The sequence below is a fragment of the Macadamia integrifolia genome, unplaced genomic scaffold (assembly GCF_013358625.1).
Source record: "Macadamia integrifolia cultivar HAES 741 unplaced genomic scaffold, SCU_Mint_v3 scaffold115, whole genome shotgun sequence".
NCBI lineage: Eukaryota > Viridiplantae > Streptophyta > Magnoliopsida > Proteales > Proteaceae > Macadamia > Macadamia integrifolia.
This window is the reverse complement of record NW_024868103.1, coordinates 440,195-466,505: the sequence shown is the minus strand read 5'-3', so window position 1 is coordinate 466,505 and position 26,311 is coordinate 440,195. Positions and strand designations below refer to the sequence as shown.

Below are 26,311 nucleotides of genomic sequence, written 5' to 3'. Positions count from 1 at the left end.
AAATCAAATGCTATTGTGGGTTGTGATAATCTTTTGCTACTTGTGGAATCAAGCAGTCCTAATTGATCAATAAAATCTGAATTCTTCAATTTTCATTCATTATTTTATGTTAATTTTTATTGTTAAACATTCATGTATAATCAGTCCACTGGAATATAAACAATATTCAGAGTTATTGTTCATGTACTTAAGATACAATATTCAGAGTTATTTTTCATGTTACCACCATGCGCAGGAACTGTTCACATGTACCATTCACAAATGCCAATCCCTCATTCCATTGGAAATTTAAGAATGAGAAACTACTAGTAGCTACAAAATCACAGCAGATTCAGATTTAAGCCGAAAGAGCATAAACTTAGCAGAAACAACAATCAAAACAACAAGGTTACCAATGACAACTGTGTACTTACAACATCTTTTTTAACTTCATCAATTTTACTTGGGTCTGATATTTCAAATTTCTCAACATAGTATCTCTCTTTGTAACCTCGCTCCCCTAGTTTCACCTGAAAAATGAAAATCATAACCTACTTCAGAATCCAGTATTTAAGGAATGAAGATTTGTTATCTGGTATGTATGTTTGAGAATGCAAGCAACTGTGCAGGCAGCTCAAAAGCATCTGAATCCAGGCTTTGGTCCCAGTACTCTCTTTCGTGGGTATGCCCCTTGCACATTTGAAATTCCCATGAATCTTGGGTTCAAGTTAGATTACCTCTTTGGTCACCTGGTGCAGAGTCAGGATTTTGGAAGGGGTGGTGGCCTTGTAGGCTGGACGCCCTTTTCACACGGGCCTATGGGAGCATGAGGTAATGCTAAAGTGCAAAGTGTAAATGAGCACAAAGCCCTTTGTTTAATGGATAGATATAACACTTAAGACTCCTGGACCCCTTGACATTTGCTTCAGTTGCTCAAGGCTCAAGGCTCAAGGCTCAAGGCTCAAGGCCCAAGGTCAAGGACCCTTTTAATATATAAAATTATGTCAGCTACACACATAAGGAAAGATACTATTCAATGACAGAGAGAAATCCCTACCAACCCTGCTTAATAGCTTCTTGACAAAGCAAATATTTGAAAGAAATGAAACTATAACAAATTCATATTAATAGCATCTCATAGGTTAAGTGAGAGAATAAATGCCTAGGCGCAATTGGTAGAGTGTGATGCGGTAAAGCCCATCCTACCAGGAGGTCTCGGGTTTGAGCCACCTCATCCTAAAGTAGGTACCTAAAAAAAAAAAAAAAAAAGTAGAAGCAACTGCATCTACTTTCAGTTATTGGTCATTGAATTTTTTTATTTTTTATTTTTTTGACCGATCCAGATCAACTAATTTGATCTGCACATTTGGTATTACTGTTTATCAGTTGGACACAATCCAAGTGTGCATGAATCTACGCCTAACTGTACAGTAGAACAATGGAGATGGCAGACCTTATCCACAGCCAACATCTGAGGCACCTTGGAATTCTCTCTTTTCATTTTAAGCTTCATCTCTTCATTATTCTCTTGTGCCTGAAATAGAATAACAAAAATATATGCTAAGATAAAAGAACAAATGAATATCATCACCTACACATAACAGAGGTTTTGACACACCCTAAAGCTAACCACTCTCATTTCCTAGCAGCACACCCCAAGTGGTTTGGCTATACAACACTCACACGGCAGGAGAGGGCCAGACTATATCAGTGGTACTTGAGAACTTCCAATGGCCCACTACTTCACAGAATTACAGGTCAGCACATTAATAAATGATAGGAAAGAATAAGTGAATAACAATAATTAAGGAAATCATTCAGCCCCAATGTGACAGAAAAGGACCACCTAGCTAGACTTGACTACATGGCTGTCTAGGAAAGAATATCCTTCAACAGGTACACTTAATTTTGCCACATGGAAGATTGATGTAGGAAATCTAACTGTTGGATATTTAGGGATGGTACGAATAGGCTTCATATCAAATTTCAACTATTTAGTATTTAACCTCCCATCTAATGCTATACCCTCCCTTGTATGTCCATGCACCCCCACTATGGTCACGTGCAGAGTATTGGTGGACCCATATTTTCAGATTGGTCTGAAATTTGACATGTGAGCAGGGGACCTTAGTATCTATCTATCCACAAAGCCTCAGCCTCATCTTAGCTGCCATGTGATGGATCTAGGTGCCATTAAGGAGATTATTTCCTCAACTTCCATGTAGGAAAATCAGGTCTCTCATGATATAGAGAAAGATGTTACCCAAAAAAAAAACCTCCAAAGCAATGAAAAAGTACCCACATCCCCCTCGGATAAATAAATAGCACCTCAAATTTGAAAAAAAAAAAAAAAAAAAAAAAGCCTTGGTTATTTTCAATAGAAAAATCAGAAAGAGAAGATATTTCACCCCGAAGATACCATTTCTAGGCTCCTTGATGGATGCAAACACCTCAGGCACAAAATTGATGAAATCATACAAGGAAACACCAGACAATATTATTACACTCTTCCTAGACCTAGGCCAGAAGGCAAATAACCTTTTGAATACGAGCTCGCTTCTGAAAGATTTGGTCCTCATATACTGCAACTGACTGAACAAAATGTTCCACTCTTTCCAATAAGACCTGCATATGTAAAATACCTAACATCAGCAGAGACATGCATTTAAAACAGCCAAAAAAAAAAGCAAACTAAAACAGCAATCAAAGTAGAAAATTTGAGAAATTTGACCTTAAAATCATATGATTATATCCATGGGAATGAGTGACCCTTGGCTAATGCTATATAAACCTCCCATTTTCACTCCATTTTTTAAGTTCCTATCCAAGAAACAAAAGGTTCGGCCCCAACAAGGATGGAGAAAGGTATGTAACAACATATATATATATATATATATATATTTTGGTCATCAAATAATGCAAAGCTTTTGTTTTGTTTGGATCCATGTAGCCGACCCCATTAAGTTGGGATAAGGCTGAGTTTGTTGTTGTTGTTGTTGTTGTTGTTGTTGCTGTAAATGTTTCTACTACAATCGGAATTACAAGAAACAAATATACCCGACTCACAAACTTTAACCCCTTCCCCTAGGGCTAGAAGGAATTATCTCATACAAATCAAGGCAAATAAATAGAAGGGTTCATCTGCTTGATTGTAACCTTATTTTCCCCACCCTCCCATACAATGACGTGGCACTATGAAGAAGGGTCTAATAATGTGATTTCCCAACATGTGGGAGCAATCTCATCTCTTATTTAAGAGGGTAGTATGGGAAATTCCTAACCCCTAACCATTGTACTGGAAGATCTCTTGGTAGTTGCCTTTGGTTGCCGTCATCTGCATCAGCTACGAGTGATGCAGATGCACACCCGTGGATCGATCCAAACCCATCTAGGTATCCAGACAGAGTTGAACCATATCCAATTTGGGTATTTGGCAAGTAGGATCTTTTAGGATTTTATAATTTCTATTTTGAAATTAATATGCAATTAGGAGATAGCTATTAGGATTTAGTTCCAATTAATTTAAGTTTCCAAAATTAAAGTAGGTTTCCTTTTGATGTTGGTTTCTTTTACTACTTAAATACATGTAATCATGCAATTAGAACTCAGATTGAAGAATGGCGTTATGAGTTGAATATTGTGTTTGTGCCTATGGCCGTGCGATCCCCCCCTCCCTTTTTCTCTTGTGTGAATCCTCTCTCCCTCCCCTACAACTCTAAGTTCATCTCAAGGATCCTTCCCTACCCTACCAGCCCTCCATTAAGGGGTATCAAAGCCAAAGGATCCTTCGTTCATTCTCCTTTCCTTCCCATCTCCTGCACATTCTTTTGCTCTAGCTTCTGCCGAGAACTGAGAACAAAAAAGAAAAGAGTTGAACTCTCTACCACAACATCCCTACTAAACCTATCCCTGTTATCAACACAAATCCTTCTTCCATCCTCCACAAGAACCCACCGACCCCTTTTCTTTCCCAAAATTTCAATCGACCCTCTCCTCTTATAGGGTTCTACCAAGTAAAAAAAAAAAAGAGTCGACAAAGAGAAGAGGCAAGAAGAAGAAAAGATAGCAAGAGACGAGAGAGAGAGAGAGAGAGAGAGAGAAACAAAGACATACCTAGTTCGAAGTTCTCCCCACCTATCGATTTCTTCCATCATCGCATGGTATGCCATCGAACATCCTGGAATCTCGCTTCAACCTTTTCGTAGCCCACTGCTTACCATTGACAGAAGAACCCCCTCTACTGGTGTTGATTCCGTCTCTCAGTAAGAGACCTCCCACTCTGTCGATGGAAGACCCACGTCTCCTCCTCCCTAGCAAATCGACAAGTTTTTCTTTTTCCAAGTCTTTTTTGTTTTCCACTTTTGCCCCTCCCTTGTTATTCTATCCCTTTTTGTCCTATTTTCTAACTTGCTACAAGTATACCCATGTCCCGTACGTGCTCTATATTGAGGGATTATATTGAACTCCAACTATTTACATTATTGCTACTCATTTGGAAACTTCCATATATTTATTGTTTTTACATTAAGCCTTATCTCAAGTGTTCTCTTGCCATAGTGGGCCAAAAGTGCTTCCAGTTACAAATCTGGCCATGGAATCTTGTGTTCAAGATCATAGTTAAATTGCCCAATGGAAAACTTGCTACTTTGTTGATTGATGAGAAGCAACACAACAATTTTGTCTCACGATTTGTGGTGGATATGCGATCAATGATTGACCAAATTATTATTAGGTCTGAGGATCATCTCTTTGTTGAATTCTCCATTTCTTAGTATTGTGATGGTGCTTATTGCGAAGTGTTTGATTCTTCTCACTGCATTATTAAATTGGGTTGAGATCGGTTGGAAAACCGAAACAACGTCCTTGATCGTGAAAATTTGTACACCCTTCAGCCTTTCCATATGCTTCAGATATTTGTTATTCACGGATCAGTTGAATAAAAAAAGGAAATACTGATAATGCAGCCACAGGATGAACCTAATGGATCAACAAAAGAGGAAGATCGTCCGATTGTGGAACAAGTAACGGCAACGGAAAATGAGAAGATCACAGATCATGTAATGATGTACATCAGTACAAATCCAACTATTCCCATCATGAGTTTGTTCTCCCCTATGATTTTCCGGACTTGAATGCACCTTCGTACCTTCATATCTTGGATTTCTTTCGCGTTGTAAAAAAAGAGCAATTCACCCCACTTGTGAGCTTTTATTGTTACCCTTATACAAAACTCGTGGGGAAGTTTTTCTCAACATTAGAGTTGATGCAGATGCACACCCATAGACCGACCAAACCCATATGGGTATCCAGACAGAGTTGAATCAGATCCAATTGGGTTATTTGGCTGGTAGGATCTTTTAGGATTCTATTTGTTTCCATTTTGAAATTAATATGCAATTCAGAGATAGCTATTAGGATTTGGTTTCCAATTAATTTGAGTTTTCAAATTAAAGCAGGTTTCCTTTTAATTTTGGTTTCTTTTACTATTTAAATACATGTAATCGTGTAATTAGAACTCAAATTGAATAATGAAGTTATGAGTTGAATATTGTGGTTTGTGCTTGTGGCCGTGTGTGCGCGATTCTCTCCCCCCTCTCTCTTTTGTGAATCCTCTCCCCCTCCCCTGTAACTCCAAGTTCATCTCAGAGATTCTTCCCTATCCTATCGGCCCTCCATCAACGAGACTTTGCTTTCAAGTGGCTGCAATGAAACTCGTCTCTTCTGTCCACCTCGCTCGAAGAATCAACCCATGTAGCAATAAATCTGTTTTTCCATAGTTGGAGGGGCAAAATAGAGCTTCGGCACCCATAACAATAACTCAGCAACTAAATGGGGTCGACTATATAAATCCTTGCCCTCCAATCAGCTCTATTTGATATCATACTAGATACAAGCCTAAGCTATGCATATCTTTCCTCACCACGTCTCCTAGTATCATTTAAGTCTGCCCCTAGCTCTTTTAGTTCCTTCAATCTTAATCAAATCACTCATCCCTACTAGAGCATCAAAGGCCTCCATTAAACATGGCCATGCCAGCTCAAACGACTTTCTCGTAACTTATTATGTATTGGAGCTACTCCCAATCAGCTATAATATAATCATTCCTTACTTTATCCTTCCTAATTTTATCACTCATCCATCTCAATATCCTCATCTTTGTTACACTGAGTTTATCTACATGATGCTTCTTAACTACCCAACATTCTGCACCATACATCATAGCCGGTTGTATAACTGTCCTATAAAATTTTCCTTTAATTTTGAAGGAACATGCTAATCAAACAACACTGTGGACGCACTTCTCCACTTCATCCATCCTATTTTATTTATTTGTGAAACATCATCCTCTATATCACTTTCTTTATTTATGATTGAGACCGAATACCTAAAATAATCACTTTACGGAAAACCTCCCTCTTGTCAATTTTCACCGCCTCATTAGTTGTCCTTATATAACTAAAGTTACACACCATATACTCCATCTTCGTTTTATTTTTCTTAAAACATTCTGGTTCCAAGGTTGATCTCCATAACTCCAACTTGGCATTAATCCTGCCTCTGTCTAATCCACCAAAATAATATCATCAGCAAAAAGCATACACCAAGGACCCTCCTCTTGAATGCCTATAGTTAAATCATCCATAATAAGCACAACAAATAGGGGCTTAAAGTTGATACTTGATGTAACCTAATTGTAATTGGGAATTCAATACCTTGACCCTCCACAAGTCTTACACCAGTCACCACACCATCATATATATCTTCAATTATGTCAACATATTAACTTGAAGCACTTCTCTTCTCTAGTACTTGCCAAATTAACTCTCTAGGAACTCTATTATAAGCTTTTTTAGGTCAATAAAGAACATATGGAGAACGCACATGCGGGAGCCTATTGCACCGGGTACGCCCTTTTTCTTTAAAGAACATATGGAGGTCCTTACAATCTCTAAATCTTTCCATGAGTCTCCTAAGTAAATAGCTTTTGTCGTGGATCTTCCTGCCATAATAATAAATTGGTTCTCCGTGATAATAATTTCTTTTCTCAGGTGGGTTTCAATAACCTTCTCCCATAATTCCATAGCATGACTCATTAATTTTATGCCTTTATAGTTACTACAGTTCTGAATATCACCTTTATTTTTGTAAATAGGAACTAGAATGCTTCTCCTCCATTGATCTGGAATTTTCCTTGTGCTCATAATCTTATTAAACAACTTGGTTAGCCAAGATAAACCACAGATTCCTAAGCTCTTTCACACTTCTATTGGGATCTCATCTAGGCCTTGTGCCCTTGCCTACTTTCATCCTCCTTAAAGATTCTTCTACATCAGACTCTTATTTTTTGTATATATCTACGACATGTAGTGTCTTGATGGGACATTATTACTCAAGTATCTTCATTTGGTAGGCTACAAGAATAAACTTCACATCTCTCTTTATTGTCCCCAACCCTTATTAGTACTCTACCATCTTCACTTTTAATACATCTAGCATGGCCAAGACCTCTACACTCTTCCTTTCCCTCATTTTAGCTATTCTATAGACTGCGTTTTCTTTTTTCTTTTTACTCAAATCATTATAAAGATCTTCATATTTCTTCGCCCTTGTTTTTCCCACAATCTTCTTAGCTTCATTTCTCGCAAATTTATACCTTTGTAGATCCTCTACATCTTTAGTCCTTTGCCATGTCTTAAAGCTAGCTTTCTTAGTCTTAATGGGTGCTTGAATCTCATCATCCCACCACCAAGTCTCCCTAGAGGAATGAGGAATGACGTTTTTTCTTTCAATTCACCTAGGACAACTTTAGCAACCTTTTAATACAATTAGTTATCTCGTTCCACATCGTATTAGTCTTCCTCAAAGTCCTAATTCCTTATTTGATCACTTTATCAATAAATGATTTCAAAGTATCTCCTTTTAAACTCCACCACCATATCTAAGAGCAAATAAGCTCACCTTTCTTACAATTCTGCAGTGAGGCACATATCTCATAGCCACTAATCTACGTTGTGTGGTTAGTCTCTCCCCTAGTATAACCTTACAATCCTGATGGGGACATAGCCCAGATCAGGTTCTATCTGGTTGAAGGATTGAGGATCACCATAGGACCCACACCGAGAGTGTCGACTTTTCTACGGATCAGTATTTATCCAGTTCTGGGATTTGACAGCTACAGTGCTTCACAAGGGCCCCACATGGACAGCCAACGCAAGAGGCTAGAGAGAATGCCAAATCGAGATTTCAGCTTTTGTTGATTCCTTTTTTGGAAAGTAAACTTATACCTTTTATTACTATTTCCTAAGTGGGTGAATTAGATTAGGACTCCTTTTTGGTAGTAAATTAGAATACGACTTTTAATTTTATTGGTTTCCCATTTTGTTGGGGATGACTGGGATTATTTTTCCTTTTTAGTTTATATTAGTTTGTAAGGCCTACGGCCAATTTTAATTGTTAGTGAATGAAAAGCAAAACTGAATGGTGTGCATGGACTCCTTCCTCTCCGTCGTGAACTGCTCCCCCCCCCCCCCCAACGTGGATGCCTCTCTTCTTCTTCCCCTCCCTCTCTTGGCAATAAGGTAACACCCCAACCCCTCTCTCTCTCTCTCTCTCTCTCTCTCTCTCTCTCTCTCTCTCTCTCTCTCTCTTTGTGTCTTATTTTCCTGCTCATTTATTAAATCAGCATGACCCCATTCCCCAACGAATTCTGTCCCCCATTCCCCCCTTTCTTTGATTCCAACATAAAGTACTCACATCACTAGTTAATGGATTTTCTCCACATTGGGTATTGCTGTCCTGTTATTGGTGACATATCACAGGCTAGTATGGCATCTTATAGTTACGAAACATTGAAAGGCATGCATTCAATTTGATACTCTGCTGTCTATGTTTCCCATATCCATATTCCCACTGATAACTAGTTGAGTTGTTGCATTCAGTTGTGGTTTCTTCGTTGATTATTGCTATGGTACTATTTTGTTTTGATCTATATGTTTATCACGCATGTTGCTGCCCCTCCCTACTTTCAGCCCAATCCTAAACCTTATACCGTCTAAGCTAGTCTACCTAGTCAGTCTTTGTAGCCTTGTAGGAATCCTAGCCTCTAGGTAACCTCCTACATCAAATCCTTACATACAATCTATCAGACGTTCTAGTTAAGAAGAAATCCTACAATGATGCCCACTTTTCTAGGTAACTAAAAGCTCCTCTCTCCTCTCTCCTCTCTCCTCTCTCCTCTCTCCTCTATCTTTTCAAAGTAAGTATTTACAATAGATAGATCATAAACCACAGCAAAATCTAAAACTGAGATCCCCTCCCTCCTCTCTCCAAAACCATTTCCTCCATGTACACCTTCATAGCTTCTACAATCTTTCCCAACATGTCCAATCAGCTCACCCCATATTATATTTCACATTGACTAAAACCTTGCACGAATCCATCCATGTGGTCCCAAAATTGTAACTTACCACTTTCATTTAATCCTACTTGAGATTTGTAAGCGCTAAATATATTGACAACCTTTTTTATTTTAAATCCGAATTGAAAATAATAATTTTTTACACATTCTCTCTCTCAGTAGGAAACATATCATATTAGGATCCTTCTTAGTTTTAGGTTGTTTCTGTTTAGTTTTACATTTTAAGGAATAATACATTATAAAAGGTAGTTTGATCATTTTGTGAATTTTCTGTAAAATCCAACTTTTATTGTACTTCATGTACAGATTACTCTCTATAACAGTTTTGAAATCAGTGCATATCTTCTCTCTCATTTTTATTTATTTTCTTTTTGTCCTTTTGTTTCTGTATTATTATGGCATTATTGTGAATCACAAGTCCATATTTAGGTTTCATTTTCTGTTTACTATTAAACAATAGCTCAGGTTAGCTTCCTTAATATTATTCTGTTATATAATACTTCATTTTGAATAGGTTAGATTATATATGCAAACCTTTGTTTTGCAGTGCATGCGTCAAGGTAAGTCTTTCATCTTCCTTTTTATTTAATTTCTTGTACTTATTTTTATGCTTTATTTCTGTAAATTCCAACATGATTTGTTAGTTTAGAATTTTTACTATACAATAAAAATACCAAACAAATAGGAGGATCGGTTTAACAGCATGGACCAAGGTGCCTAACCCTTTCCTCCTTTTTTTTTTTTTTTTTCCTTTTGGCTTCTTTTTTTTTTTTTTTTTTTTTTGGACCTTACACCTTCCTCGGTCCGCAACCTAACTCAAACCTGATCTCACAGACGGACCAGTTCTAATGAGTCATATATGTCATAATCTAGGTCATAACTCCCTATTCCTTCTCACCAAGAGGATGATAAGATTTCCTTTCTAGAGGACAAACAAAAATTCACTGTTCTCACACGTCCAAGGGAAACAATGTAGGTTCAATTGGATCATGCTTGCCATCGTACTCCTTTTGTTCGAGCTTGACTTAATGTGAATTGTCAAAGCTGTAAAAAGGTACATCAGTGTCAGCTCGGAACTAAGAATTCGCATGCTCTTTGAAAGTAGGTTGTGTTGTAGGGGTTCTTTGTTGTTCCCTTTCAGTACCTCTCCTGTTATAACGATGCACAGTAGATTGTACTTGTATCTGTCCTCTCTTTCAAGTGGTACGTTACTGTCTTGTGCCGGAGTAATTCTTGGACTCTCAAGCCATAATCTCTCACTAATAGCCCTTTGTTCAGCTGGCATGTTTCTTTGATCAGAAGACAGCTGTTGAAACATCTCAATAACTGTTGCCATTGGATCAGCTGGAAGCGGCAGCCTCTGTGAACCATCCTCTACCATGCTCTGATACCCCTTAATGCAGTATTGTATTTGAAACACTCAAAACAGTAGCCAATATATAGGATCTATAAATTAAAGAATAAGTTCAGATTATAAGGGGCAATGAATAGATTAGCTTAAAATGGATGGAAGAGGCTGAAATGGAGGTTGAGTGGGGCAGGGACTAAGGGAATGCCTTGCTGAAAGTTACAGCCCAATCGACTTAAGTATTCCAGTAGGTATGGGTGATTCCTGGTGAGGGTAGGACTAGGGGTATTTAAGTAATTAGGGTACTGAGCCTAGGGTTTGAAAACAGGTAGATCAGGTTGCTGTTATGAGTGTTAATGAACCCAAAACAGTATTGATTACACAGGAGAAAACCAGAATCAGTTAGGGTCTTAGACAAGGTTTTAAACAAAGTTTAAAGGGGCGAGGGGCGAGGGGCGGGGGCAGGGGCAGGGGCAGGGGCAGGGGCAGGGGCGGGGGCAGAATTGGAAATATCTCCAGTTCCAGACGTTAGAACAGAACAAGAGTTAGAGTTCTAATCTTGGGCTTAGGATGATATGCTCCAAATCTCAATTCGATCAGATCAGATGGCTGAATTGCTTAATTGGAAAAATCACCTTGAATCCAACCTTATAGAAACTGGAATCTTAATTGAAGAACTTCAATAACATTACTTATTTGTTGATGACAGTAATGGAAGATCAAATAAGAATAAGAACGAAGTTCCAGCAGCGGTAGAGAAGTAATAACAGTACGAGAACTGTCCGGGCTTCACACCACAAGAAATTAGTTGGATCAGACACCTACTCGACCTTGATCAGACACAAAAAACAATCTTCGAGCAAGAAGAATGGTTGCAGCAGCAAGCTCTCAATTTTTAAAATCATGGGTGAAGGAGGATGCCTCCCACAGTTTGCTTTTATTGACCTCCAAAGTTGAGTTACAGTTGGCAAGGGAAAATCCCAACCGACTACAACTTTGCTTACAAGCACAGTCCTAAGAGCATGCTACAACACCATCTACTTTCGAAGAGCATGCGAGCTGAGCTGGTCATTACTGATCAAAAAAAAAAAAAAAACTTTGGCCATTACAAATTAACTCATGACAATTAAAAATCACTTAAATTGAACCACCCATTGGACCAAACATTGGACCATGGTTCAGTTCATAATTAAAGAACTAAAAATAAACTATGGAACTAAAACAGCATAACTAAAGCAGCAGCAACTAGACCACGGTTTGGCCTCCTTTGGTCTTCTTCCTAAGTGAGTAGGTCTTCAAATCCGCATCGTACAGGAGGAGTATATGATTGAATTTGAAGTCTGAAATTTTACACATGTGATGGCCAATCAAGATCAATTTCTAGACATTCAATGGTCGGATTTGCCATATCTCCCTTCCATGTGGCACAACTAGCATGTAATTAAGGTACCCTCTTGACTGTAGTCACTGCACTGTCCTGGGAAACTTTTTCCTAACTATAACAATAAGCAACTGCAAGGAGATACTCAAAACCCAACTTCAGCCATTTAAGACTTAAGAATCAAACACAAATGCATGATGCATCTGTAGCAGAATCAAATGTACAGAACTGAATATTACAAAAATTAACTGAGACCCATGGAGCTGACTGATTACCTCACCCGCATCTGTAAGATAGCCACCCATAGCAACAAACTCTTTCTTGTAGACATACATCAATAGATTAATGGCGCCCTGAAGTTGCAGAAAAATGTGGGTATAAATAATAACTAGAGTTGAATTAAGTTAATTGAAAAAGGGTGCCAACTTCTTGTCACCAAAGGGGTGAACTAAGAAGTTGTAACCTTCTTTTAATTGCCCCTTGTTTTACTCCCAAAGGTTATTTAATGCAGAGGTAAAAAAAGGTTTTTAAAAGTTAATACTTATTTAATGCAGTATTTATGTAAAATCACAGGATTTACCCTCATTAAGAAAAAAGTGTGTTTATCTTAAAAGGGCAAAAAGGTCAGGTCACAACTTCTTCATTCACCATTTTGGTTACAATTAAGATTTTCCCACTGAAAATAATAAACCACCAAACTAAAAATAATAGTTTTAAGCTATGGAGCTGAGATCATTCTTAAATACCAACCTCACGGATTTCCAATGTTGGCATGTGTGGAAGAAAGTCATTGCCAACAAAGAAACAGAGAAAAACAAAATCATCCACTAGACGTTCAAAGCTTATCTCAAATGGAGGGTTGGGAATCTCTAAATCATATTGTAAATACTCTCGCAACACCCAGATATTGAGAAACTGCCCACAGAGAGAATAATGGAATATGAGAACATTTCCAATAGTTGGTCAGTGAGTTGTGCCCCAGAAAAGAAAAGGCAAAGAGAAAGAAGTAGCACAAACCAATCCATGATTGAAGCATGAAATGCAACCTGATATTTCTTTTTGTGAATTGGAGTGTCATCTATTGCCTTCTCATTTAAATCGGCATTTTGTCCACGGCACTCAGCAGCCAGATGACCGACTTGACCACATATAAAACATTTCTCCTGTTGCCCTGGCAGGGAGATCACCTGTACAGTCAGTTATGAAATTCCTGAGCGTAATCATAAAAAGTAAACAATTTATAGATAATGAGAAATGTTCAGAGAACGGTAGCTACCTCTCTCAAAATTGAGAAGTGAACCTCATGAGTAGCTAAAGACAGCATGATCAGATCTGCATCCTGAGTATGATATAGCAAACAGTTCATTTCTGAAGAAGGATTGAAGAAAAGGAGAGAAAGGGGGGTGGGGAGGGGAGGAAAAATAACTAAGGTGGAACAACTACAGCCTCGCAAAATCACACTCACCAAACCATATAGACAGTGCCGCGTGTTTGGATTAAAACCAGGAAGGTTACGTTGTAACCGGATGTAGGACATGATTTTGTGTTCACCCTCACCAGGAACATTTGAATCAGAGAGAATAACCTTCAAATAATCACCCAATGCAGCCCCATGAATAAACTTAGAGAGAGATAGAAGTATCCTGAAAACCAAATTGTTCAGGAGACAACCAGCAAGGATTACTCCACATGCAGGAATCATCCAATCCTACGAGACTAAGGGAGACAACATCAACTAAAGGTGATTCTAACCTTAATAAAACTCCAACCAAGTTTGTGGTTCATCCTACACTGAATGTAATATTGAAGAGCTACAGACAACACAGCCATAAATTGAGTGCCTGGAGTAATGACATTTGAGTCTGATGTTTCAGCCTTCTCCTTCGGACTCAGAATTCTCCCCTCAGCTTCAAACTCCTTCCTCAGTCCTTCCTCTTCAGCTTCCTATGATATAAAATAAATAACAAATTGACTATTCCAGCAAAAATGAATCTCAGCATTAGATAAGGCGGCAAGAAATCTTACTGCCTCAGCAGCATCTTTTGCAGCTCTGAAGCGCCGTGAACGCTGCTGATTCATTTTAGCTCTTGGTGCAACTCCATCTGTAAACATTCATTAACAGAAATCGATTTGATCCAAGTCAAAGAGAAGGTGAATATCAAAAGAGGCTCCCAAATCCAATATGCTCACCAATTGCCATGTAAAGAAGCCTTCTTGGGCGGACCAATGAAAAGAGATGATCAATGTACTCGAATATTGATTTGAATACATCATCATAGGTGGCAGGAGCAGGCTGTATATTCCAACAATGCACTGTCATTAGGGTTTAATTGACAATTAGGTTCAGAAAGATTATTAAAGAGAAAGAGATTGATGTAGATCCACATTATGGAAGAAAATATGAGAGGAAGAAGGGTCCAGCCTTAGTCCACCTAAGTGGCTAGGGTCCAGCCAAGAAGCCAGCCGAACCCCTACTTGGTCCACCTAAGTGGCTAAGTACAAATAAGGGCCAATTGGGCCCATCAGCTAGGGAAATAATTAGTAGTTTTTAATTAATTAGTGGGCCATTGGGCCCATCGAGTTGAGTAAGTGGTATGTCGAGTCCAAATTGTCGTTGTTTTCGACATAGGTTTATCATTCCTAGTCCAATTTTGAATTCCTAGTTGTAGTAGGAGTGTCTAGTCCTATTGGGAAACTAGCTCCTAGTAGTATTTTGATTGCTATTCTGCCCTCTATAAATAGAAGAGCCTATGTACTCATAATTTCATATTTGAATAAAGAATTATTGCAGTCAATTGCTTAGAACAGCCGGGATAGCTGTCGGTGAGAAGCCCGGGTAGAGACAGCCGCTCCTCCCTGACTTTTCCCTTTGTTTCTTCTTGTTTAAAGCTTTCTATTTTATCCTAAAGTTACTGCTGTTGAAGTATGTGACTGTTGTGAGTATTCAAAAGTTCAGATCTATCCAAGTTACAAACCAAATTTGATTCTTTCTCCTGAAGCCTGCGATTATTTCTCTTAGGTCAGAAAATCAAGAAAGCTTGTAACTTCACAACCAGCCGTCAAAATCCTCTCAACTTTGGGGATTTTTGTACCCTCCCTAGGGACTATCTACGCCCAATAGTGCAGCTCAATCGGACTCCTACAGACCTGGCCGCACCTCTCTCTCTCCAACTCTATAGTAGGTCTTTCTCTCTCCTATCGGGTTGTGTTTTGGGCTGGTATTGATCCTATATGGGTATTGTATCCTTGGGGGTTTATTTGATGGTATTATTTCTTTGTTTCCTGATCCTATTGGTATTGTTTGGGATTATAAATTGCCAGGGTAGTTTCTTGTAATAGAGATGTTAGTCTTGCAATTATTAACTCATAGCACCCGAAACACCTACCCATGACATACAGTTTATCCGAAATAAAATCATTAGGTAAAATATTATAGAGGCAATTATAAGAAAATATGGGTTTCTATAAAATAGAACAAGATCTTACAGCTTCACAGTGACTTTTACCAGCCATATTTGAAGAAAATGGCCTATATACTCATACATGTCACACTTCATGCAATATTGGCAGATATAACTTTTCCTAACAATTTTGATTCTATAATATAAGTTTCTCCCATAAAATGATTTACCTACTTTGCCCATTCATTGGGTTGTTAACGGGCAAAAGTCTAGAATTGATAGATGTTATGAGGAGAAGAAGGATTAACATAGCTTGTATTCAAGAGACTAAATGGAATTGTAAAAAACCAAGGAGTTGGATGAGCTTTAAATTTGGTATACAGGGAGATAAAAGTAATAAGAATGGAGTAGGCATAGTAATGAATAAAGATTTAAAGAATGATGGTAGTGGATGTTAAAATATTTGGAGATAAAATTATGTCCATCAAGCTAGTGTTAAAAAAGGAGGTTAATATAATTAGCGCTTTCGCACCACAAGTAGGATTTGATGAAAGTAGTACATTACAATTTTGGAAACATGCAGGTGGATTAGTGCAAAGTTTTAGTAAAGGAGAAAAGATTATTATAGGCAGTGACCTGAATGGACATGTTGGGAGAGATCATAAAGTTTATAAATGTGTGCATGGAGGATATGATTTTGGAGAGAGGAATGAAGAAGGGATCTCAGTTTTAGATTTTGTTGTGGCTTGTGATTTATCCATTGTAAACATTTACTTTGAAAAGAGAGATGAGCATTTAGTTACATTCAAAAGTGTGCACTATAATACCAAAATATAATTCTTCCAAACTAGAAGGTCCGATACATTGTTATGTAAGGACTATAAGGTTATACCAGTAGTACCCTAACCAAACAACATAGATTAGTGGTAATGGATATGTACCTCAATACACAGAATCATAAGAAATGTGAGCTTATTTGCCCTATGATAAGTTATTGGAGCTTAAAAGGAGATACCTTGAAATCATTTACCAATTAAGTGGTTAAACAAGGGAAGTAAGACTTTGAGTGAGACACTAATACGATGTGGAATGAGATGACTACTTGCATTCAAAAGATTGCCAAAGATGTCAAAGGCGAATCAAAAGGAAAATGTCATTCCTCTATAGAGACTTTTTGGTGGATGATGAGGTTCAAGCAGCCATTAAAATTAAGAAAACTAGTTTTAAGACATGACAAAGGACCATAGTTAATAAATTTGGATTCGGGAATTATTCGGATAAAGAATTATTCAGATTAATTCGTTTCATTAATTCAACGATTCGGTCAAAATATCGGTAAAAAGAGCAGAGATAATAAAATTCGAGTTCGGATCCAGATTCAGAAATTATTCGTTTACAAAAATAAAAAGCGGACAAAAAATTCAGATGTTATTTTTAATATTTGCAATACTTGTTTCATATTATCTATCAATTATCATATGTACGTAACATACAAATGTTATAAAAATTAAAATTTTTTATTTTAAAGATAAAAATATTATATTTAGCTCTTTTTATTTTTCTAAACTCATTTTCTATTACTTAAATAATTGAATCAGAGAAATAAAAACTGAGAGGTGGGACTGAGCACAAATTCAGCTAAACCCACGTCACCCACCATGCATGTTCACCTTAAAGACTAGAGAAAGAGTAACAACTGTAAGACTTAATCAAACCAAAATGGGGTGAGATTTTTTTTTTTTTTTTTTTTTTTTTTAAGTGCGAGAGATTGCCTCAAGAAAGATAAGCTTTGTTGGTTTTGTTAGAAAAAAAAAAAAAAAAAGTAACATTAGGATAATAAATGCATTATAATCACACTATTTTCTAAAGGCTTACTGACTTATTAAATGGAAAGTTTTTTTTTTTTTACATGGGATAAAATTCGATTATAATTCGGACAAAATTCGGTTCAGCTAAATTATTCGTGAATTTTTAAAAAGTCAATAAAATTTGAGAATTTTTTATTTGATTCGGACAGAATAATTTGTAAAATTCGATAAAATTCTGTTCGGCTGAATTATTTGAGAATAATTCGGAGAATTTAATAACTAGGCAAAGGACTAAAAATGTAAAGGACATACAAAAGTATAAATTTTCCAGGAATGAAGCTAAAAAGATTGTGGGAAAAGCAAGGGCGAATAAATATGAAAATCTTTTTAACAATATGAACACAAAGGAAGGGGAAAAAGCTATTTTATCTATCTATAAGATAGCTAATATGAGGGAAAGGAAGAGTAGAGATCTTTGACCATGTTAAATGTATTAAAAGTGAAGATGGTAAAGTACTAATAAAGGATGCGGGCATTAAAGAGAGATTAAAAGTTTATTTTTGCAGCCTACTAAACGAAGACACTTTGAGTAATAGTGTTGATGCAGATTCATCACCAAAATAGGCTTGTTTGATTAAGAATAAGCCTAGGGTTGGATTCCATACATGTTAGGCCTTTGATCCCATGTGTTTTGAGTGTAATAGGCCACTTTTATTGATCTAAACTGGAGGTATTAAGGTTGCATACGGGATTAACTAACTTGTTTCCTTTTTCATTAGTTTCCTTTTTAGTTGGGTTCAGTTAATTTGTCAGTCTTTGTTATTTCTTAGGAGTTAAGTCAAGTTAGTTTCATTTTACTTAGTTTCTATTTTCAGATTAGCTTCTATTTTCAGTTTTAGAAAGTACTGTTTTTAGGAGTTTATTTGTGGTTTCCTTTTAAGGAGCCTTCTATTTTGTAATTCCCTCCCCCTATCAACGTTATAAATAAAGAAGAGAAGGCTCCTAAAGCTAGAATGATTTGATGAATTAAATCATGGTTGCTGCTGCTGTTTCTCCTTGCTGAGAATTGCTGTCTTTGATCAAAGCTGATGGAACTGGTTTTTGATCCAGTTAACTATCTGTGGTGGGAAGCCCGAGAGGTCCTCTTCCTTTGCTTATCTTCTTCTTTTCTCATTACTCAAGGACCTATTGATCTGCTCAAGTTTCTACAGGTATTAAATTCAGTTTCCTTTCAGTTCTACCCAGAAATTTCAGAAGTTTCTATTTTAGTTTTGGCTACCAGAAACAGTTTCAGCCATTAGAATTGGCTAAAACTAGTGTCGACTCTCCTCCCATCTAGACCTCCACTCGACCAAAAGATCTGGTCATTCTGACCAGCCATTAGAGAGATATTTAAAATCTTCCCTTTCTTATCTTTTAGTGGCCTGTGCTGTCCAGAACTGAGATCTTCGTTTCTATTGCTATTGTTCTCTTGGACTTTGGTTCATGGTATTAAGTTGATTTGGACCTATTTGAAGTCTAAGCCCTTGTTATCAGTACTAGTGGTCCGATCAGAGAAACCCTACTATTGGGATCGATAGCTTTGAATGTTCCAGATCTGATTTCTCTTTTAGTTTGATCTATTTGTTCTATTGCCCCACTTCAATTGTGGTTGTTCTTTGGAGTATCCTGCAGCTTTGGGATTAGGTTGAACTTGCCAATCCTAGTTCTACATTAAGTCTGGTCCCCGGAAGACTACATTACCTATCAAGACACCACAAATCGTAGATGCGAAGGAATCTATAAGGAGGATGATAGTAGGCAAGCACTAGGCCCAGATAAGGTCCCAATAGAAGTGTGGAAGAGCTTACGAATCTATGGTTTATCTTGGCTAACCAAGCTATTTAATAAGAGTATAAGCACAATAAACATGCCAGATGAATAGAGGAGAAGCAATGTGGTTACGCTTTTTATACAAAAATAAATATGATATTCAGAGCTACAATAACTATAGATGCATAAAATTTATCAGTCATACTATAAAATTATAGGAGAGGGTTATTGAAACCACCTAAGACAATAAACAGTTATTACAAATAACCAATTTGGTTTTATGCAATTAAGTCCCTAGGGAATTAATTTAGCAAGTACTAGAAAAGAGAAGTGTTAAAGTAAACATGTGGACGTAATTAAAGATATAAATGATGGTGTGCTGACTAGTGTAAAAATTGTGGGGGTCAATGTAGTGAATTCCCAATTGTAGTTGGTTACATTAAAAAATCAACTTTATGCCCCTATCTGTTGGCGTTTATTTGTTGCGTACACTTGCCCCTTCCAGACCCTGCAGTAATGGGAGCCTCGTGGATTGGGTTGCTCTTTTTTGTCATGAATCATTTAACCAAAGACATTCAAGATGAGGTTTCTTGGTGTATAAATTTTGTTGATGCTATTGCTTAGGTGGATGAGACAAAAGCTAGGATTAACGCCAAGTTGGACTTATGGAGATCTAACTCTGTATTAAAAGGTTCAAAGATAAGTAGAACCAAGACGAAGTATAAGGTGTGTAGCTTTAGTTACACAATGATGGATAGTGAAATGGTGAAAATTGATTAAAGGGAAACTCCAGAAAATTGATTATATTAGGTATCTCCGCTCAATTATAAATAAAGAACGTGATATAGAGGATGGTGCTTCACATAGAATTAAAATATGATGGATGAAGTGGAGAGGTGCATCTGGAGTGTTGGATCCATGTATTCCTCTAAAAATTAAATTAAAAGTTTTATAGGACAGTCATACGACTAGCTATAATGTATGGTATGGAATGTTGGGCAATTAAGAAGCATCATATAGATAAACTCAGAGTAACGGATATGATAATGTTGAGATGGATGTGTGGCAAAACTAGAATGATCATATTAGAGCTGATTTGGGAGAAACTCTGAAGCATGATAAGCTATGAAAAAGTTGTTTGAGGTGGCATAACCATGTTCAACAAAGGCCTTTGGATGCTCCAGGGAGTAATTTGATTCAGGTTGAAGGAACTAAAAGAGCCAGGGGCATTACCTAAAATAACTCTAGGAGAAATGGTGAGGAAAGGGATGCATAGCTTAGCCCTTGTGATGCAGAACTAAAAACATATTCCAGAAGGAGGAAGAGGGTTAACCATCACCATAGTGGCTGAGGTCGACCATGGCTACTTCTAATGGCCCACGGTTTGGGCTATGATGGGGTTATTAGTTACTTATTCAATTTCTATTTTTCAATCTTAAATTAGTTTCTAATTTCTGTTCTAAGTTAGTTTCTAATTTACTAGATTACAATTTTTCAGTTTTAGTAACTACATGTTGGTAGTTTATTCAGTCAATATTTAGATGTTTTTGAGTTTCTATTCTTTGTAATCTTATACCCTATCATTATAAATAAAGAAGGGCACCATACTAAGGCCCACGGTTTGATTTTTAAGAAAAGAAAGCTCTTGTACTACTGCCCCTGGTTTTTCCATGGTTGTTCCTCGTGTCTGATCAAGGAAGAAGGACTTGGTGTATGATCCAAGTGACACTCTGTTGCGAGAAGTCCGAGTGGATCTTTATATTTCTGGTTTTCTTTATTGGGTTATCCTCTCCAGCGGAACAGGTAAGCAACTGAACTTTTCTGCAGAATTTTCTGGGTTCTGAACCTCTGTCTTCTATTCTGTCGACCCAATCTGTTCTGGAGTTCTGGCCACCCAATGGCCTTGTAGTTTTAGTCGAGTGTTAAGAGCATTATGAAGGGGACTCGATCCAAGTTTGGTACCGATCAGACCATGGGTTTGCCAGTTTCTGAGTTTTCTTCAGTGCTGGTCAATGGTGATTTCTGCCCAGTAATTGTTGCCTGATTTGTGTTAGCTGCTACCGTTGATTGCTGCCTATGTTTTCCCAATGGAATGGACCTGCTATTCAATATTTAGATTTGTTTATTTGTCACTTAAACATCTGCTGTTGAAGATTCTGAATTTGTTAGGATCGATTGTCTGTTTACAGAACCTGCTGTCCCAGAATCGAGTTCTGATTTGGTTATCTGGTCCTACTATGTTTTGATTCTGATCCTACCTGTTCCATACTTTATTTCTGTTGCTGGATATTCTATTTGTTGGTGCAAGATCTGCTTTCTGACATTCCAGATTCTGGATCTAATAATTCTGGTTGTTTTAAGGACTGTTGACTTATTAGTATTGGACTGTTATTGCTGTTTACTGTTGGGTGGTTATTGGTGGTTCTTTGGTTTAACTTTCCTGCAGTTTGGGTCTAGTTTGGTTTGTCAAATCTAGTCCTACATTACCTGGTATCAAGTATGACCCTGAATACAGCTAATTAGAAAGCAAGGATCCATGTAGCTAACCCATTTACTTGGAATAAGGCTGAGCGGTTGTTGTTGAACATGGTCCATTTGCATACCTTATTGAGGAACTTTAAAACTTACTAATTTCTGCACAATGGTAGGCGAACTTCTTATTTAGCATTTGCCCCACATTTTAGGAATATTTTGATTTCCTTACTAACTCAACAATACAATCAATAACGACCCTTATCAAAAATGAAGCAGTGCTAATCTTTGTCTGTCAGCAGCTTCCGCCCACGCCCCCGGGAAATTTCCAAACATCCACATCGATTCTATTTCGTAATGATGGAAACAAAGAATGAAAGTTCGTAAAAAAATCCATACCTTGCCTTCAGGGTGAAAACAAGGATGAATAATCCCATTCATGTCCAAATAGAGGTTATCGAATTCCATGTTGTTCGGATTTGGCTTAGAGGCGTCGATGGGTAAAAGGATGCCGTTCGCGTCCTCCGAAGGTTCTTCTTCGATAACATCAGATATTGACAGAGGGTATCGATCAGCAAGCCATCTATAAAACGCCGGCACCCCCATGATTTCCCTGCAGGGTCAAAGCGGAAGCGACCTTGAAAGAACAATTAGGGTTTTGCAGCACGAGGGAGCTCCTAAATCCTTGATAGATGAGGAAATGACATTATCAGTTGAGCATAGACCAATTGAAACGACGAATCCATGGAGGAGTTATAAGAAAAAAGATGCGAGCTCCGTAGTCGGCAATACGGATTCCAGAAATGATAGAATCGCAGACAACAGAGACATGAGCCTTGGCGATTTCATCGCACACCCGCCCGTAACCATATTGTGATTAAATTATGGGAAAACTACATGATTACCCATTGGTTTGTTTTACAAAATTACCAATCAAATGTTTTTTTTTTTTTTAACCAAATAACTCAAAACTGGATGATTATTTCAAAATTACCCAAAAAGTGCCCACTCCTCGCTTACTATTCTTTTTTTTTAAGTTACATCCCCCTCTCCTGTGCTTTACTCTTATTACATCCCCTCCGCTGTGTTTATAGAAATTACACAATCCTCTCCAATCAGATGGTGCTATGAGTGTGGTGTTAGTTTTAAATTATAAAAGATGATTTTAGCCTTTTGTAATTCAACCACAAATCAAAAACCTTTTATATTACTAGAGTTTCTTAAAACGATTTTCTCCCACCATACACTTGACCCACACCTTGAATCGCATGTTGTAACCCCAATGGGAATCCTTGAATGTAAGTTGTCGACACTGGAACAACTGCAACAAGGACTTTTCCTGATAGAATCATATGGGGCACGTAGTATGTCACGCCCCATTCACATATAATTGGACCGGTGACCGGGTTCCCTCTGGGTAACCCAAAACCACAAGAATCATCTGATACAGTAACCACATCACAACAAACCACATGTAATCATGGAATATAATATAATAGTTCAGCGGAAGTCTTGTCATAAATAATTACCTATAATTTCTCATATACTCTTGATACCAAAATTGTTATACATAAAGTATTTACATATGGGCCCGTAGGCATGATATTTACATAAGAAATATAAATTTAACTATCAATAGCATAAAAGAAAAATATACCAAAATAATCAAAAAGAGTACAGTAAATAGAATATATCATTGTTGCCTTGCAACACTATCCTTACACAGGGAGCCGTCATCGTGTTCAAATTCTTCAGGGACCCACTAATCCCCCACTAGGGTCAGTGGGACCCGGCACGGGTTCTTCTACAGAGTATCCTGCAAAATCATCTAAAAATGTGTGTACACGAGGGGTGAGCTCACTAGCTCAGTAAATGGAAAGAAAGACGCACACAATCAAATGCATTTCAAACGATACCATATGCATGAGATTCGTTTTAATCATATTCCATCTAAACAATCATTATAGGTCATAGGTAACGTGCTACTCACAACCACAGTGCGAGTATACCCCGGGTTCGAGACACGTTATCCATCTCACGATACGCCCATGGGGTTGTCAGAGAAGGCCCACCGTGAGCACTCGAAAAAATAAATCGTAGTCGAACCATAGCAGAAATTAAAAGTAGTACGATTGGCCCTCTAAATATATCATCAAGGTTTCCAACTGTCCTAAATATCAACCAGGCATACTTATAACCACTATGAAGGTCCGTGACCGATGCTTCCCCCCAGTGATAACCCAACACGTAAACCCCTATTGGGAATGATCATAACACGAGGGAGTATGAAATCCTAACCACATGCTCCTATATCAGATAGAACAACTGCATAGTACTTTCGTATCCCATTCCACGGTGTACCAATGCATTTGTTTTCAAGACGACTACGGCATCTAGTATAGAAATCATACACATGATAAAAAAACATCGTCATCATCATCCATCATATGATAAATCCATGCTCAAGATTTCAATCAAGTAATCATGCATATAGAATTTAAAATACAACATGTTCAATTCTAAATGCATCATTCATTCATCAATCACATGCATGAGAATGGCAATCGAAATGTCAATATAGTCCATGAATGCATATGATGCCAAAAACACTCAAAAAATTAAGATCAAAGTCCTCTCCCCACTTACTTATTTTAGTAGAAGAATCAACACTCGCGGTACAAGTAAGATTCAAAGTGAGAAGATGAGTTTCTCAAAACCTAGCACAGATAAAGGGTTTAGTATGCGTATAAATCGGGACTATAAGTGATGTATGATATGGTCACGATGCATATAATAGTGTGAAGAAGGTTGTCGATGAGTTTAAGCTCAAACAGAGCTCATTTTGGGCTACAGGTGGGTCATACAGGTGGGTAGGAGAACCCACCTGTGTAGTCTGCCTAGACCAGCAAGTCAGGCACTCGTCGATGTTATCGACTGGTAGAACCAAAGGGGTTAGGGGTGACTGGTAGGTCACACTGATGGGTCAGGCACCCACTGGTAGAACCAGAAGGATCAGGGGTGACTGGTAGGTCACACCAGCGGGTCAGGCACTCGTCGATTTTCTCGAATTTTTGTTATTTTCCTTCTTCCTTCCATTCCAACTCTTGGAACCCTAATCGAGTGGTTCCCACTTCATTTTCCACACATTCTAAGCCTCATCTACCTGATTATACTATGGATCTAAGCTATTAATGTGATTTGGGGAAAGAAATCGTACCTTCACGTGAAAAATCCCAAATCTTGGAATCCCCTTCCCAAACTCAAATGCCACTTCAATAACCTACAAATCTTTGTTTCCCTTCTTAAATCTTTAAAGGAAAACACACAATGGTTTCATCTTTCCCTAGATTCAACTACATACACAAAGGGTTTCATCATACCTAAAGGGTTTATGGCGTTACTTACCTTAGAGTGTAGATCTCATGACACTAGACACTACTCTAGCGACGGAAAGGTAAGGCACGACTTCGGAATCCAAGGGGAAAGCCTCTTTCTTATTCCTTCCTCTCCATCTTTCTCTTTTCTCCCTCTTCTTTACTCCCCTCACCAACTTTTCTAAAATCATAAATGGGAGAGAGAAAAGGGGTTTAAGTGCCATTTATACATTGGTTCATAAATATCTTGTAAGGTTTGTTTGGGTTTTCCCATTTACGGACCAAAACGCATTAAATTGCGTTTTTGGGCGGTGTAGTCGGCATCATCGGGCATGCAAAACCTCATTACGGTGAGGAGATCGAAATACACGTGCTCATCTAAGCCAGGCATGCTGGGGTCCACGTTACCCCAACAGATGGGTCTTGTACCTGCCAGTGAAACCCACCAATTGGCAAAAACAAGCCAACCTTACTGTATTTTGGAAGGAAAGAGGGATCTTAACACGTATTTCACTCTTACCACGTGTTGTGGACCAAGTTCCTATCATTCAAATAGGATAACGCACATTTTCTATTCAAACATGGCCTTGTGATATGTGCAATGGCACGGCTTAGGCTTGCGGATCATCTCGGGTACCAGCTAAATCTTATCCGGCCACCTCGCATTTGACATCACCTTTGCCATCATATACCACAAGGCACTGGCATTAATCCGTTTCGATTCAGACCCTGCAAGACCAAACCAAACCGATCGGTCAATAAACCAGGCTTAAAGAGCAGTGCTCTACATTGTATATAGGTACCAGTTAGATTCCCATACCAGGAAAGTGACTCGTTGAAAAGTACTGCCACGAAATCAGTTGGTCCCCTATCTCCTTGAAACCATCAATCTGGCTTTCCTTCTTCTCTGGCCAAAAACCCTAGCCGCAAGCACTCAGCCGAGAACCCTGCTTCTCCTTAACTGTTCGCCTTTTATGACCGCAATCTTCATTTCATTCCAACCTTTATTTCATCTCACTGAGACCCGTCTCTCCCCTATTCTCATTTTCTCCCATACATGGCCACAAAACATAGAAACGAGAGAAGTAAATGACATGACAACTCAAAACGTTTTTAATATAGGCCTCAAATGCGATGGAGCATGATTTATACTAGAGGTGAAAGAAGTTACTGAGGAGAAGGACAAGGCCATCATATTTCTCTGATGGGTCTCTGATTTTAGTTAAAAAATTATGTGGCTCTCCTGTTTTCATAAGAGGACATGTTGGTTGCGGTTCATAAAACCTGGTTAAAAGGGACATAAAAAAAGTTGCTTCTC

At 37.9% G+C, this 26,311-nt stretch overlaps 1 protein-coding gene across 2 annotated transcripts in view; it reads right to left on the bottom strand.

The window, feature by feature from the left end:
• Window positions 1-22,494, bottom strand: part of LOC122062952 (5'-3' exoribonuclease 4-like) — a 37,061-nt gene extending 14,567 nt beyond the window's left edge. The window contains exons 1-12 of one of the 2 annotated variants that reach the window (XM_042626610.1): window positions 22,019-22,494; window positions 14,317-14,419; window positions 14,152-14,228; window positions 13,879-14,070; window positions 13,592-13,711; window positions 13,403-13,465; window positions 13,173-13,313; window positions 12,877-13,041; window positions 12,402-12,479; window positions 2,518-2,604; window positions 1,433-1,513; window positions 414-509 (exon numbers count right to left, since the gene is read on the bottom strand). In XM_042626610.1, coding sequence (XP_042482544.1) covers window positions 414-509; window positions 1,433-1,513; window positions 2,518-2,604; window positions 12,402-12,479; window positions 12,877-13,041; window positions 13,173-13,313; window positions 13,403-13,465; window positions 13,592-13,711; window positions 13,879-14,070; window positions 14,152-14,228; window positions 14,317-14,419; window positions 22,019-22,225 — 1,410 coding nt within the window. In that variant the 5' untranslated portion in view covers window positions 22,226-22,494. The remainder of the gene's footprint in view (window positions 1-413; window positions 510-1,432; window positions 1,514-2,517; window positions 2,605-12,401; window positions 12,480-12,876; window positions 13,042-13,172; window positions 13,314-13,402; window positions 13,466-13,591; window positions 13,712-13,878; window positions 14,071-14,151; window positions 14,229-14,316; window positions 14,420-22,018) is intronic. The other variant, XM_042626612.1, reaches the window with a different exon arrangement.
• Window positions 22,495-26,311: the final 3,817 nt, after the last annotated feature.